Genomic DNA, 17496 nt, shown 5'->3' on the forward strand with positions numbered 1-17496 from the left:
TTGGTAGTGCGTGGTATATTCAGTATTCTTCGCCAACACCGTAATTCAAAGGCATCAGTTCTTCTTCTGTCTTCCTTATTCATTGTCCAGCTTTTGCATGCATATGAGGTGATTGAAAACAGCATGGCCTGGGGCAGGTGCACCTTGGTCCTTAAAGTGACATCTTTACTTTTTAACGCTTTAAGGATGTCTTTTGCAGTGCTATACTCGTTTAATAATTTAGAATGTAAGGAAAACTAAAAATTTTTTTCCGTTTGACAAGAATTGTTCCTCCTTTCACAAGCCTCGAGGGAGTAAAAGAGAATGAAGAGGTGTGTTGTCTGACACTAATAAAATCTGAAAAGTAATGATGAATGTAAGGCTAGAGATCTGATTCCTGAGTTTTATTAGGGATTCTTCAGAGAGTAGTGATTGATGAAGTGCGGTCATTAACTGTCGCAACCGTGTGAGAAAGAGCCTGGCTGACATGCCAGAGGGAATGACTTTGTATTGTCTGGCATCTATACCAAGATCCTAACATAGACTAAACATTTGATCTTTGTCATCTGACTACATAAACACAAGGTTACGCATATAGAATGCAAAGTGCTAAGAACGTACAATTCAAAATTCAAACCTACCTTATCACTTAATCATATATATTATTTATTTTCCTATCGGTATAAAAATCCCAAACCTTAGGAGTAAAAGTAGTTTTAAATCCTTTTGCAAAGTAGAGTTTAAACAGTAAACACAGACAAAAGAATTTTCTCTGACTCCCAGTTATACATTTATTTTTTTACACTTAAAAGCAGTCTTTCCCTCTTTGAAAAAGAAAAATAGCATCTATTTAATTACCCTAACAATGTTACGGAGCCCTGGTGGCACAGTGGTTAAGAACTTCGCTGCTAACAAAAGGTTTGCAGTTCGAATCCACCAGCTGCTCCTTGGAAATTCTATGGGGTAGTTCTACTCTGTCCTGTAGAGTCATTTTCATCCTAATTGCTCTCAGTGATTTCATAAAGGATTGTTAGTTTTGTTATTTTACAGATGTAGTAAAAAAAAGTGTAGAAACACTAAATAGCAGACAGCTCCTATGTTTGTGTATAGATTGATACTTTTATGATGGTTATAATTCATTAAGAGACCATAATGTTTAGAATTTTTCTAATATAGTGGGAACATTAGAGTACATTTCTTATTGTCGTCCTTCCTTTTTAGGTGTGAAGTTTTTCAACATGAGTGGCCTCGGGGATAGTTCATCTGACCCTGCTAACCCAGACTCACATAAGAGAAAAGGATCGCCATGTGACACGCTGGCATCAAGGTAGGAATACTTCTTTCTTAGTATGTTTTTGGAAGAGCTGCTTCATCATTTTCATTGCTGGTTTAGAGCTTTTGTTTCATCTACTCCAAGTTTACTGGCCTTTAAGTCCCTCAGCCTCGATATGCTCTCTTCCTCCCCCAAGACCATTGCTCTCTCAGTCCAGTCTGCTCTCTTTTGATTTCCGATAGTGAACACCTCTGCATCCTCAGATGCCAGCTTCTTCTTCACTTTCTCAAGGGAGCATTCCCTTCCTTCCGTGAATATTAGTCAAGTCTTCCTCATTCATATATCTGTCTCAACATTTTTATAACTCTGATCCATAATTACAGATTTTCACTGGTTGGTGTGATTATTTTGTAAATGCCTGGCTTCTCCACTAGACTTGAAACTGCATTAGGCGAGGGGACTTGTTTTTTCTTGCTCACCATTGTATCCCTAGTTCCTAGCAAAATGTCTGGATTATATATGGTAAGGATGCAGTAAATGTTTGCCAAATGAATGAATCAAATCTATTGTACATCTTTACTTCCTCAGAACATGATGGTATTGGTGGAACTTAGAAATACCGTGTTTTAATATCAGGATTTTTAAAAATGATTATTTATGAGACTGAATATTTGGTTATGTTGTAAGGAATATGACCACCTTAACCGGCTAAAAGAAACCCATTGCCTAAGAAGACTGTAACAAATGTCGGATAGAGAAGGAAACGCAATCAGATCAGAAGGGCAGCTTTCCATCTTCGAGAAGAGAGGGGATTTTATTCCATTCACTCTGAGGATCTAGAGCAAAGTTTCTCAACCTCTGCATGGTTGACATTTTGGGCTGGATAATTCTTTGTTGGGGGGCGGGGAGCTGTCCTGTATACTGTAGGGTGTTTAGCAGTATCCCTGGCCTCCTACACACTAGATCCAGTAGCATCCCAGTTGTGAAAACCAGAAATGTCTCTAGACATTGCCAGGTGTCTCCTGGGAGCAGGGGAGAACAAAATCGCCCCCATGTGAGAATCACTGATGAAGACAGTAAAGTGGCAGAAGACTCTTCATTGTATTAGATACGTCTTTCTCATGGAGGGAAAAAGAAAGAATTTTAATAGGAGAGTATCAGGGCTTTAGACTGGAGAAAGAAAGTTATTGTCTTAATCAGCTTAAAGAACTGTAACAGAGAGATGATACTAAATTTAGTAAGCACTATTTAGAGTGCAACTAAATTTACATAAATGGTATAAAAAACCAAACCCACTGCCATCAAGTTGATTCCGACTCGTAGTGATTTATAGAAGCAGACTACCACGTCTTTCTCTCTCGGTGCGGCTAGTGGGTTCAAACCACCAACCTTCTGATTAGCAGCCGAGCGTTTTAACCACTTTAACCAGCCTTTAACCAGGGCTCCTATAAATGGTATAATACTGTATCTGTTGGTATGTAAGGAACCCTGGTGGCACAGTGGTTAAAGTGTTTGGCTGCTAACTGAAAGTTTGGCAGTTTGAACATACCAGCTGCTGCGTGGGAGATGTGGCAGTTTGCTTCTGTAAAGATTTACAGCCTTGGAAACCCTATGGGGCAGTTCTGCTCTGTCCTGTAGGGTCGCTATGAGTTGAAATTGACTAGATGGCAACAGGTTTGGTTTGGTTTATATTGATCTACAATATATTTTTTTCAACATGAATTTTGAGATATACATAGACTTATTCATTCCTGTTAACCTTTGAGTAATATTCTGTTACATGAATATACCACATTTGAAAAATGTATTCTCCTGTTAATACACATACAGATTATTATAAATTTTCACTATTGCAGCCAGCATCCTCATACACATCTCCTGTTACATGTGTGTAGGAGTTTCTTTAAGCTCTGTATACATTTTTATGTTAACTAGGTAATTACCGCATTGCTCTCCAAATGACAATCCCTAAGAGTTCCTGTTTCCCCACATTCTTACTAACTCTATTCTATTCACACTTGAACTGTTTGCCAGTCTGAATGGTGTGTGATTATACTGTTAAATACATTTCCCTGATTATTGGATATGTTGATTATCATTTCATATTTTTATTGGCCCTTACGTTTTCCTCTTCTGTGAATTTCCTGCCCATGTTCCTGCTAGGTTGTCTTTTTTTTTTATTTGTAAAAGTTATTTTTAATTTTTTGAGTTACTAATCTGTTTTTTTCTTATTTGATACAAATATCTCCTCCAGCCTGTGCATTTAACTCTTTTTAGGATGTCTTTTGACATACAGAGCCTTAAGTTTTTATCTGTCAAGCTTTTAGGATCTTGGTTAAGAATTTTTTCCTCTACTCCAAGGTCTTAAATGTAATTTTTTTTTTCTAGTATACATTTAGGTTTTAATTAATCTGGAATTTATTTTTGTATAGGGTATAACGTAGGGATCTAATTTTATTTTATTTTTTTCCATATAGGAAGTAGTGGTCATAATACTACTCTTTCCCTGCTTTTGTACTGTTACCTTTATTATAGACCAAGTTCCTGTATATAAAGGGATCTGACTCTGAGCTTTCTTATGATAAGCCTTGATATCTGATCGGACAAGTCTCTCTTCTTTGTTATTTTTCAGAATTATTTTCCCTCTTCTTGGCCCTTTATTCTCCCATTCAGATTTTAGAATTTTTAAGTTTCTCCCCAAAAAAATCCTGCTGTGAAATTTGTCAAATTTGTCTTGCTGCATGTACTTGCTATGAAAGTTGTAAGATACAGTTTTTCTAAATAAAATGGGAATAGTTTCTCAATAATGAATGATTTAAAAGATAGAATATGTGATTGTCATTAAAATTTGGTTTTGTTTTGTGATGTGTACCATTTAGTAGTATTTTGTTTTATGTAGGTAAATACATTTGATTGATTGATTTGGTTCTTTTCAGCTTACTTTGTTGTTGGGTAGGTTCTATAGCTTCTATAGCCTTTTTTTAATGAAGAAAAGTAAATGTTTTAATTGCTGACAATTATGAGCATTTTAGCAACTGATCTTTCCTTCTCACGTTTTTTTCTACTACTTTTATATGCAGCCAAATGATTTTCATTTTTGCTTATAAAACAAAGAGCTACTTGTGGCCAGTCTTTCTTATTATGTTAATCTGATAATAGGAAAATTCGTTTCAAATTAATACTTCATTGTGTATGTTACATAAAGTAAGTTGCCTGATAATTTGGCTAAATAAACTAAGGGTAAAGACTGGAAAACAAAAATCATCAATGTTCATGGAGTGTATTTGAATGCTTTAAAAAAAAGTGCTAGCTGTCTGCATTATAATTTATTCCTCTCAATATTTTACTTTAAGATAAGTCAAGTTTGATTTTATTTGTTATATTTGAGAATTTTTACATAGATGGTTTTTTTTTAGGACAAAGTTGTAAACAAAAGACATTGTTCTCTGTACTGTTTTCTCTAATTATTGATTTATGTTTTTATTTTACGTTTTGAATAGATACACTTTCTTTTGTTGAGGACTAACTAATGTTCTAATCATTATAAGAATCAAGAGTATCAGATTTCTAATTATAACTTATTTGAAATCCTAGTATAATAAGTCCTGCTTAATTTAAAACAAAGTTGTTTAAAAATTCCTGTCTTCTGTTTTAAGGAATAATTATTTAGAATGTAAAATAATTCATAATGCAACTAGTATATTTACTTCCTGATGGCGCAGTGGTTAAGAACTCAGCTGTGAACCAAAAAGTCGGCAGTTCGAATCCACCAGCTGCTTTTTGGAAACCCTATGGGGCAGTTCTACTCTGTCCTGTAGGGTCACTGGGAATCGACTTGACCACAACAGGTGCTTTTAATAAACGGGTGACTCAAATAAATGGTTAAGCATTTGACTATTAATGAAAGGTTGGTGGTTTGAACATACCTAGAGGCACCTTAGAAGAAAGACCTGGTCACAGCCTTGAAAACCCTATAGAGCACAGTTCTACTCTGCAACACATGGGGTTGCTGTGAGTCAGAATCAACTTGATGGCAACTGGTTTGATTTTTTTTTCGTTTTAATATCTAGTACTCTGGTGATTTGAAATATTAAAGTATGTATATCATTAGGGAAATACAGTCGTTCATTTTATGTATTTTTAGTCGCAATTGTTTTCTGCACTTTGGTGTGTTATAGTATCTTGTTTAGACATGAACTTACATTGCTTTCTAAATCTAGTTTTGTAATCTGGATTAATCTGGATTAAAGTCTCCCCACCTGCATAAGAGTCTCTATAAACATTTAAACAATAAATACTTGATCAAAGAAGGAAATGTTGTGATAGAAATGTACTCTAACTGGATTTTCTTTATGTAACAGCACTGAAAAGAGGCGCAGGGAGCAAGAAAATAAATATTTAGAAGAGCTAGCTGAGTTACTTTCTGCCAACATCAGTGACATTGACAGCTTGAGTGTGAAACCAGACAAATGCAAGATTTTGAAAAAGACAGTGGATCAGATACAGCTAATGAAAAGGATGGAACAAGGTAAAAAAACAAAATGAAACAAAAACCTATGGCTATACACTTTGTTATTAAGACATTTACAATATGTGGTTTTAGTTTTTATTATTAAGAAACTGTATTGAACACCATAATTTTAGTAAAGAAACATTTTTAACTAATACTTATTTTAGAAAGTGAATCTGAGAACCTTCTTGTTACAACAAAGTGGGTTACTGCACTAACTTGAGAACTGATTGCTTTCGGAGGTTATGTGACCCAGTATCCTAGGGTATTGAGTCAGGAGACAAGATGTAGACTTGGACCTAAGACCCTGCATAGCGCTGAAGGACAGCAACTCAGTGCAGGGAAAAATATCCCACTTGCATAAGGAAGCTTGTCTCTGCCTGGACTCTGGATTAGGGAAACCATCTCCTCTGAAAAAACCCTCAGCCTGTGCTTTATGTAATTTTGAGGTTTGTATTTATAGTGCCCATATTTCCGGGGAACCCCACACCAAGAAAACCTATGAGTTGCCTACCAGAAACAAAGGCAAAGCACTTTGGAAGAACACTCCTACAACCTGGCTACACGGGATTCCCGCAGGAAACGCCCTTCTGAGGGTGCTTTTCTACTTAAAATTTCTATACATATGAAGAAATAATCTGCAATGTGTAAGAACATAAATAACAAACAGGAGGACTAGACCCAGAAGAAGTTCAGATTATTAAAAGCAGCAATGTGAAAAGACTAAAATAAATATGCTTAAAATGATTAAAGTTATAAAATAAGAATGACTATGGAAAAGGCAGATAGATCTGGAAAAAGAAAAAAATAGTACTTATAGAAGTAGAAATAAAGTCATTAAAACTAAAAACTAGTGAATGAATTAGCAAATTAGGGATCTGAGGAAATGACCAGAATGTAGCAGAAAGTGATAGAATAAAAAGATAGAAATAAGCCTTGTCAAACTATCTGACTCTCTAACCTTTGCGAATGTATAATTTTGGTTAAAAAGAGATTCATTTAAGAAAAAGAGCTTAGCACAGTTCCTGGCTGGTATGTAGTAAGTAATCATTAAGTTAGTTACCATTGTTCTAAAACAAAATTAAATTAAATGCTACCAACAAGAAAAACAATTATCAGACCCAGATAACTTGTACAAGTGAGTTCTAACAAATCTTCAAAAACAGATAATTCTAATCTTATACAAACTCTACCCAAGAATAGAAAAACAGGGACAGAGGACCTAAACTCATTTTATGAAGCTCGTAAACCAAGGTACCAATTCAGAGAAGGCCAAAATGAGAGTGAAAAATATAGGCTTATCTCATTTACAAACCTAGAAATAAAAGTTCTTTATAAAATATTAACATACATAAAATATTAACAAATTAACAGTCCACCAGTGGAGTATTTTTTTAAAAGAAGATTCGTCATATTTGAGGAAAGCCTGTAATATGAAAGAGAACAAAACAACACATAAAAAAGAAACTCAGAGGAAGCTGAGATAATGCAGTGAGCAGAAGAAAACTTAGAACAACCCAGCAGTCCCTCGGAGACAGAAGGGAAGATATTTTATCCATGAACAAGGATAAAATGCTATAAAATGAAATATTGAAAACAAGAAATAACTTTTGGAAATTAAAAATAGGATAGCTGAAAAACTTTACATCTTAACCTTGTTTTCTGTTCTTTGCCTTCTCACACCTTCTGCTCCATACACTCCAGGCACATGTGCTGCTGGTATTTGCACTTCCTGTTCCCTCTTCCTGAAATGCTCTTCCCTAATTATCCACATGGCTCACTCCCTCACGCTATTCGTGTGTTTGCTCAAATCTCTCTTCTCAGTGAAATTGTCTCTGACTACTCTATTTAAAACTTCAACAAAACAAAACAAAAAAACTCACATATACCTCTACACTTTCCTTGATTTATTTTGCCCACAGCACTTTTTACATCTGACGTATTATATATTTAATTTGCTTATTGTCTACCTATCCCTACTAGAGCTCCATGAGGGCAAGGATTTTTGTCTGTTCCCTATTTATCTCCAGTGCCTGAAATAGTTCCTGGCTACATAGTAGGCTTTCAGTGACTATGTGTTGAATGGATGAAGGGTTGAAAGATAATTTGAAGAAATCACATAGAAAGTAAAATAAGACAAGCAATGGAAAGCGAGATAAAAGATAAGAAATTTACAGGACTAGTTCAGGAAGTGTAGCATATGATTAATCCCAGATAAAGAGAACAGATCAAATACAAGGGAGGAAATTATAAGAGAAAAAAAAATTTTTTTAATTCTCAGAACTACAGAGATACGAGTTTCCAGATTGAAAGCACTCATGTAGTACCCGACACAGTAAATAAAAAAGAAAGAAAATCTTATACCAATACACAGTTTAGTGACATTTCAAAACACTGGAGAAAAAAAAAAAACAAGAGAGGAAACAAAGGATCACACACACTAGATTGCTTTTGGAATGGGTCCAGATTCAATGACTTTGAAAACTAGAATTCTAGACCTAGAATTCTGTGTTCATCCAAATGAAGTATGAGTACAAAATAAAGACATCTTCATATTTTAAAATGAAGAAATGTCTGTATTCAGTAATACCACTTTTTTATGTTACCAGTGGTACAGCCGCTTTGGAGAGCAATTTAGTAAGGCTGAAGATACGCAGACCCTGTGTCCAGCAATTTCACTTCTGGTGTTTACCTTGAAGAAACCGTCATACATGTGCAAAAGAGGAGATGCTGAAAATTGTTTATTATAACACTGTATATAGTGTCAAAAGGGCCATCAGTAGGGGAATAGATAAATCAATAGTGAGTTATTCATATAATTTAATACTATACAGCAGTTAAAATGAATGAATCAAATCTATATGTAATCAGTATGTTTAAATCTTAAACATAATATTGAGTAGAAAAAGTAAGCTGAAGAAGTCTATATTTATGTAAACTTTAAAACAAAACAGTATATGTAGTAAAAGTAAAAACTTGCTCAGAAATGATTCATGCCAACCTCAGAATAGTGGTTATTTCTGAAAGGGGACAGGTGGCAGGGCTTTTGCTGTATTTACAACATTTTATTTATTTAAAAAGGAAGGACCTGAAGCAAAAAATGGCAAAATGTTTAACATCTGTGAAAAGTCAGTGGTGGCTGTGTGAATGTATGCTGTATCTTTTTCTGTGTGTTTTGGAATATTTGAAGTATTTCATATTTTAAAATGAAGACATGAATGTCTGTATTCAGTAATACTCACATTTGGGTTTTGGTGAACCACCTAGCTATGAGTCAGAATCGACTTGACTGCAACATGTAAACTAGCCTGACAGATTGGAAACTTATTGCTTAAGTATGATGCTGCTTTAAGGTGAAGGGAGAAATTTTTCAACATCACCACACAAAAGAACTCCCAGTCATTTGGCAATTATAATTTTTTCAATCAGAGAGAGCATCATGACATGAATGTGAAAAGTTAGCTAATTCATGCTAACTCTCCAAAGGAAAAATCATATCTTTATTCTCACTTCCGTGGCAGTTGATCAGATCAGGAAAGGAAAAAAGAAAAATGGAGGAAACAAAACAATCATTCTTTTTACAATTTATCCATTTCTTAAAAACTTTTGGTGTGGACTTTTTTAAAAGGCTATATATTTATAGCATTTTTCTCATTGTTGGAACACTGGACTTGGTAGGTCAAGATTCAGATTTCTCATGCTGCCACTTTCTAGTTGTATGATTTGGGGCACATTACTTAACCTTTGTGACCCTCAATTTTGTTTTCCATAAAATGAGGATAATTAAGATTAAATATGAAAGTGCCTAGATGCTAAATAAATATTATTTGAGTCTGAAGTTAGGTGAGTCTATATCTTCATAAACTTACCTTTTTAGAAATGAGCCCTTTTTAGGTGTATGAAATTTGAGTTTCTTTATTACAGAGAAATCAACAACTGATGATGATGTACAGAAATCAGACATTTCATCGAGTAGTCAAGGAGTGATTGAAAAGGAATCTTTGGGGCCTCTTCTTTTGGAGGTAGGTGTTGTCATTGACCTAGAAAGTGATCAGAATCTTTGTTCTAGCTAATTTGTTATTTTCTCCATCTTCTTTTATGTCTGATATCCAATTAATAAATTATAAAACAAAGTAAGGTTTTTAAATAATTTTTAATAATTATTTTATTATGAAAACTTTTTGACAGTTGTTACCATTTCAGAATTAAATGTGAATAATGAACATGAAAATTTTTCATAAAGGCATTTCTAAGTAGTCAGATGGAAAACTGAGGCCTACTGTATGGTTTTGACTTTATTTCTGGGATGTTAGGACTAGTTGGGAAAATAAAATACTGTAGAATTATTTAGCTAGCTAGTGCTATCTATATATCTACTGTAGAATTTCACTTTTGAATGAGGGATGGCTCACTTTATTCTGGTTGATGTGTTCCTGAGAAGTTTTCTGACTAAAATTTTTAAAATTATTTATGTAAGCATTTTCTGAGAGAACTCACTATTTTAACAACCCTTTATCAAACTTTGTAAAGTGAAGAACTTTTAAACTTGAATAATCACTGTGAAACACCTCCCTTTTCCTATCTTATCTTTGCTCCCTCTATTCTCAACACAGATGTTTTGTTAGATAAATTATTCTCTAGGCCTAATAATTTATATATTTATATGTAAACTCCTTTCCTTGCCCTTCCTCAAGGCCCTCCTTTCTGGTGAAGTCTTCCTAACCACTCAAACCTGCATAGGCCTTTTTCCTTTCTAACTCCCTTATATTTTTTGTACTATTACCCTATCTGCTCCTCTGTCTTTTGTATTAACCATTGTTCCTCTGTTACTACCACTAATGTGAGGACATTCTCAGAATTCAGTTCTTGCTTTTCCAAACCCAGAAATACCATCTATTCTCATAGCTGCACCTTTCATCTCTATACATCTCTTACCTTTTCGTCTTCCCATGCTCCATTCCTGTACTTCTAACAAGCTGCTAAATATTTTTTGACTCTCCTATTAGCAGCTAGTCCTGGGTAGCACAGATGGTTAAGCGTTCAACTATCAGCCAAAAGGTTGATGGCTCAAACGCATCCAGAGATGCCTCAAGAAGACAGGCCTGGCAGTGTGCTTCCATAAAGATCATAGCCTTGAAAACCCTATGGAGCAGTTCTACTCTGCACACATGGGGTCACCATGAGTTGGAATCAGCTCAACAGCAACTGACAACAACAACCAGCCACATTTCTTTTTTTTTCTTTTTATTGTGCTTTAGGTAAAAGTTTACAGCTGAAGTTAGTTTCTCATGTAAAAATTTGTACACATATTATGTGACATTAGTTGTAATCCCTGTAATGTGACAGCACACTCTTCCTTTCCACCCTGGGTTTCTTGTGTCCATTCAACCAACTCCTGTCCTATCCTGCCTTCTCATCCTGCCTCCAGACAGGAGCCGACCAATTAGCTCGTGTTTCTGCTTGAACTAAGAAGCACACTCTTCATGAGTATTATTTTATGTTCTATAGTCCAGTCTAATCTTTGTTTGAAGAGTGGGCTTTGGGAATGGTTTTAGTTCTGGGTTAATAGAGCATCTCGGGGCCATGGCTTTGGGAGTTCCTCCAGTCTCAGTCAGACCATTAACTCTGGTCTTTTTACGTGAATTTGAGTTCCGCTCTGCAGTTTTCTCCTGCTTCATCATGAACTCTCTTTTGTGTTCCCTGTCAGAGTGGTCACTGATGGTAGTCGGACACCTTCTAGTTCTTCGACCAGACACATTTCAAGTATGACTAGTAGCTATTGTATTGGGCAACACTGATATATAACATTTCCATCATTGCAAAAAGTTCTATTTGACAGCACTGGTCTAGGGGGACTTTTCTAGATGGATCATCTGTACTTTTTTAAAGGGAGCAAATATACAACATAATATGAGAAATTCTAACAATACAGTTTATAATTTATTCCTTTTTTTTTTTTTTAACATAAAATAGAGGTAGCATGAGCTGAGAATGAAGGTATTGGAGAGGATTTCATCACCTGTAAAGAGAGATTGGTATTAGAATTTGTTCATTCAACAAATATTTTATGAATACTTACTATATATCAAGAAGCCCTGGTGGCACAGTGGTTAAAGCACTCGGCTGCTAACCGAAAGGTTGACAGTTCAAACCCACCAGCCGCTCTGTGGGAAAAAGATGTGGCAGTCTAATTCCGAAAAGATTTACAGCCTTGGAAACCCTAAGAGACAGTTCTACTCTGTCCTGTAGGGTTGCTAGGAGTTGGAATTAACTCGAAAGCAATGGATTTGGTTTTGGTTTTTGGACTATATGGCAAACATTGGATGTTTACCTCATGGAATTGTTATGAAAATTAAATGAAACCATTGCTTAGAGTGCCTGACACATAGTTAGTACTCTTCAGTACAGGCCTTTTTTTTTTTTTTCCCCTCCTCATTTCCCCATGGCTCTTAGCTGTTACATCAAGTCTACATTCCTCTGCCTACGTTTCAGTCTCTACCTGGTCTAGCCCTTCTTGTTTCTCATTGCTCCCAAGAAAAACTCTGTTTTAGTCAAGGAGGTCTCCCTATACCTTACATGTGCATTTACGCCTCCCTGCCTTGCTTTAGGAGCCCCGGTGGTGCAATGGTTAAGAGCTCAACTGCTAACCAAAAGGTCAGCAGTTTAAATCCACCAGCCGCTCCTTGGAAACCCTGTGGGCAGTTCTACTCTGTCCTGTAGGGTCGCTATAAGTTGGAATCGACTCACTGGCAACGGGTTTTTTTTTTTCCTTCTTTTTTTGTACCTTGCTTTATACTATTCCCTACATTTCTGTGTGGCTTTTGACACTGTTGACCACCACTCCCTCCTCTCTGACAGTGCTACCTCCTCTACCTCTCTAGTTATTCCTTAGCCTCTTTCTCAGATTTCTTTTTCTTTACCTGCCTCTTAAATGTTCATGTCCCCTGGATTCTGGCCTTGGCTCTTTTCCTTTTTTGTTTTGTGAACATTTCCTGGGCAGTGTGGCCCACATCTGTGTCTATATAATGTATTCTCATAGGTGTATGTGTGTGCTATCAGTTATGGTTGTCTAATTTCAAGCAACGGACTCACTTCTGACTAAATTAAGCAAGTGTGAATTTACTGGAATGTCATTTGGGTATCACAGAATCATGTTTGGAAATATGCTGAAACCAAGGCATCTTAAGAGACTAGAAAGCAAAAACTGTATGAATGGTCTTTCAGAAAGAACCATCCAGTCAGTGCTCTGCTGCTAGAATGAATGCAGTTTAGCCATGTTCAGTCCTTTTGCAATTCTCCTCAAGGTTCACGTTTTAAGGAGGAAGTCTCCCAATGACCTGATTAAGAATCCCATGAGACTTTATTTAATGGGGAAGAAATAATTCCCTAAGGGAAATCAGGGTATTCTTTGGAAGGGAAAGACAAAAAACCAAATGACCACTGTATGTGCTGTGAATGTCAAACCTCTTTTTTTAGTCCAGATTTCTCCTTAGAGCTTCCCTCTCATTATATCCTGCTGCCTTTTGAACATCTCCATTTGAGTGTTCTTCAGTCACTTCAAATATAATTCCAAAACTAAATTTATAATCCCTTCCTTTATCTCCTGTTTAAGAGAAAAGAGCCAAAAAATACTGTTTTTCCTCCTACATCCCCTCTCCCAAGGAAAAGCATTTATCTACTAGAACCCTAAAGTCAATAATGAAGGGGTCACCTCAAATGCAGTTTATTCTGCCTCTGTCAGATTCTGTTTTGTCACTTCTACTGCCATTGCCTTAGTTCGGTCCCCATTTGAACTGGATTATTACAATAGCATTGCAGCTGGTCTCCTTGCCTCCAGTCCGTGTGCCACACGCATCACCAGAAGGGTCTTCATAAAAGCAGATCATGTCAGTCTGCTGAAAGCCATGAGTTAAAGACAATCCCCATTGCCTTCAGGATAAATTCCTTATGTATTTGCTTTTCTTTGACGCCAAAAAAAAAAAAAAAACTTTTTACTGTTAAGTATCATGTAAACATGACAAGTACATACAGAGTTTTTTGGATTATTTGTTGTTGTTGTTTTTAACCTCTGAGCTGTTTCCTGTTTTAAATGTGCTTTCCACCTGTCATGGATTGAATTATGTCCCCCAAAAAATGTGTGGGTCGTGATTCCCAGTATTGTGTGATTGTGTAATCTGATGTGATTTCCTTATGTTATAAACTCTATCACTATGATGAGACTATATGTGATTTCCTTATGTGTTGTAAATTCAATCACTATTATCTAATACAGTGGATTAGCGGCAGTTATACTGATGAGGTTTACAAGATTGGATAGTGTCTTAAGCCAATCTCTTTTGAGATATAAAAGAGAGAAGCGAGCAGAGACACACGGGAACCACATACCACCAAGAAAGCAGTGCTGGGAGCAGAGCACATCCTTTGGAATTGAGGTTCCTGCCTTAGATGCTCCCAGACCAAAGGAAGACTGATGTATCACCAGGACCTTCCTCCAGAACCGACAGAGAGAGAAAGCCTTCTCCTGGAACTGATGCCCTGAATTTGGACTTGTAGCCTACCGGACTGTGAGAGAATAAATTTCTGTTTGTTAAAACTATCCACTTGTGGTACTTCTGTTAGAGCAGCACTAGACCAAAGGAAGACTGATGTATCACCAGGACCTTCCTCCAGAACCGACAGAGAGAGAAAGCCTTCTCCTGGAACTGATGCCCCGAATTTGGACTTGTAGCCTACCAGACTGTGAGAGAATAAATTTCTGTTTGTTAAAACTATCCACTTGTGGTATTTCTGTTAGAGCAGCACTAGATGACTAAGACACCACCCTTCCTCCACCTGAGTAACTGCTCTGTTTCCTTCAAACCACAGCTGAAGTGCAGCCTCATCCAACCTTACCTGTGACAAACATCTCTTTTCCCCTATTTTGAGTGCCTTACCCTACGTTAAGGAGCCCTAATGGCACAATAGTTAAGCGCTTGACTGCTAACCGAAGGGTCAGAAGTTTGAACCTACTCAGTGGCTCTGAGGGAGAAAAGAACTGGTGGTCTGCCCCCATAAGGATTACAGCCTTGGAAATCCTATGGGGCAGTTCCACTCTGTCCTATAGGTTTGCTATAAGTCAGAATTGAACTAGATGGCACACAACTCTGTGTTAACCTTTATGAATTCTCCTATTGTACTTTATTTTACTTGTCTTTTTCCCTTCAGAGCCTATACAATTGTTGAGATTTATGGCTTATCCCAGAATATCGTGCAGTTCTGACACGTAGGTGATGCTTTGTGAAGTTTGTGTAATCATGTAAAGCCAGGGCACTGTGAGAAGTCTTGGTCAAAGGGTAAAGAGAAAAACCTCTCAGATTATGTTGTATTTAATGGACAGGCATTTGTTATCTCCTGTGGGCAGCACATCATCATAAGGCCAGCTGTTAGAACTTGGAGAAACAGGAAGATTCGTTCCCAAGAGCACACTTGGAAGTTAAATAAATGTATATGTACAACATATAACACAAACTAGTGGAACAGGGACAAGTATTAGCAGATTATACTGATCTGACATATTTTTAGAAATTAGAATAGCCTCAAAGAATGTTCCCTGAAATGTTACCAATTATTACTACTTGGAAGTAGAATTTTGGTGGATCTTCTACTATCTACCTTATTTTAGTATTTAAAAATTTTTATAAGTATATATTTCATTTATAATAAAAAATAAAATAAGGAAGTTAATTTATATCACACTGGTTCAATTAATAGCTAACAGCATTTTAAAGAATTTTACTTTACAAAAACCTGTATTTCAGTAATCTCTATTTTCATATAAACTACAAGGCAAATAAATGTATGCCTATATGCCGGTAACCTACTATGAGATATATAACTTATCTGACTTAAAAACAATTGAGTTAATTAGATATGAGGGTGCTTCCCTATGCTTATCTAAACCCAAAATAGTTTAGCAAAAGGTTTATCTAGTGCTCAGGTTTTTCTATTATTAATCACATCCTTTTCTTTGATTATGGACTAAGTGAGACATAGTTACAGAAGCCATGTAGGAATAAAAACAAGAGCTTTGTTTCTTTTTGTTCTTGCTAAAGAAACTATTGACAGTATTTTTATAATGATTGTGCTTCATTATTTTAAAAATTTTTGTGATGCAGTGATTTGAAGATACTAGTTTTCAGCTCAGTTTATTTTAATATTTGGTTTAAATGATCATCTTAGCTGAAAAAGACATCTCATTAAAATGAGTTAGATGCAAATAGGAAAGTATCATTGGATGAATTTACTAAGTCATGATTGTTGTTAGGTGCTGTTTAGTCGGTTCTGACTCATAGCGACCTTTTGTAGGACAGAATGAAACACTGTCCAGTCCTGCGCCATCCTTACAATCCTTGTTATGCTTGAGCCCATTGTTGCAGCCACTGTGTCAGTCCATCTCATTGAGGGTCATGATACTCATTTTAAAATCCTACCCACTGATTATGCAAAGGTTTTTATTGAAATTCCATCTCCCTTGGTCTCAAACTGTGATTCTTCCAAACTAATTTTGCATGTTTACATTTTAAACAAATGGTTCAAAGCCCACTGAAACACTGGAAGATTTTTAAACAGGTAAAAGGTACTGGTTCTAAGTTTTTAAACCGAGGATATAAGATAATTTATTACAAGTGATACACATCATTTTCAGCAACAAAATCATAGCTATAGAAACATTTCCAAACATCCATTTTTACATGCTTCTCTGTAACATAAGAGTGTTGACGTGTCCTGGAGTTGACAACAGTGTTAAAAAAACAATATGTGTATTATTTAATGAGAAGCTAGTTTGCTCTGTAAATCTTCATCTAAAGTACAATAAAAAATAATAATGAAAAAGAGGAAGACCCTCAATGAGATGGATTGACACAGTGGCTGCAACGGTGGGCTCAAGCATGGCAAGGATTGTGGGGATGGCTCAGGACCAGGCAGTGTTTTGTTTTGTTGTACATAGGGTCACTATGAGTCGGAGCTGACTCGACAGCACCTAACAACAATATTAAATTTGTTACCATCTGAAAAAAATTAAAAAGCAGCCTACTTTTCATTCATTGTTCAAATTTCATCCTTGTGGTGAAGGGACAAAAGTGTGCTTATTTTGTGGAAAATACCTGTGAGATAGCATATTATCATCAACCACTTGTCATCATAGAGAAGACCAGCAAATTTGGAACATTTGCCTTAAAGAAAAAAGAAAAAAAAGCTGTCCATCTTTGTTAGAAACCTCTTTTAGTTGTTTTGCCACAAGATAACCAGCAAAGCCCTGTGTGATATAAGAATTTTTATGATCATTTCACATTTTGTTACAATTTCTTTAAATGTTCTACTTTTTAAAGGTCTTATTTTTATTACTTACTGCTGCATTCTGTATCAAGTAAACCACAATATGTTTCAATAAACTGAAAAATTACAAGTGCCCCTGTCAGGCTCTGCATTCTGGGTCTTCCCTCAAGATTCCACGGTTTGTGATATGTGATCGTCTGGGCTGAGTGAGGCTCCAGGGTGTTGATACGTTCATTAACCTTAATTCCTCTCTTATATTTTAGATTACAATGTAAATTGAAGTTGTAATGTTTTCTTTCTGCACTCCAGTGGATATTATGTGCCCCTTGGGGCACATCCATCTTCTTTTAGAGGCCCCTGTCACCATCTCATTGCATAGGAGACCCCCTGTGATTTGGCTCCTATCCACCTCTCTTGA

General features: G+C 36.1%; 1 protein-coding gene across 2 annotated transcripts in view; it reads left to right on the forward strand.

The window, feature by feature from the left end:
• The window catches only part of NCOA1 (nuclear receptor coactivator 1), a 270561-nt gene that overhangs the window by 178403 nt on the left and 74662 nt on the right, over window positions 1–17496 (forward strand). For both annotated transcript variants that reach the window (XM_023732415.1, XM_004377565.2), the window contains 3 exons: window positions 1201–1306; window positions 5614–5780; window positions 9687–9784. In XM_023732415.1, the coding sequence (XP_023588183.1) occupies window positions 1201–1306; window positions 5614–5780; window positions 9687–9784 (371 nt within the window). The remainder of the gene's footprint in view (window positions 1–1200; window positions 1307–5613; window positions 5781–9686; window positions 9785–17496) is intronic.

Source organism: Trichechus manatus, unplaced genomic scaffold, assembly GCF_000243295.1.
Source record: "Trichechus manatus latirostris isolate Lorelei unplaced genomic scaffold, TriManLat1.0 scaffold00052, whole genome shotgun sequence".
NCBI lineage: Eukaryota > Metazoa > Chordata > Mammalia > Sirenia > Trichechidae > Trichechus > Trichechus manatus.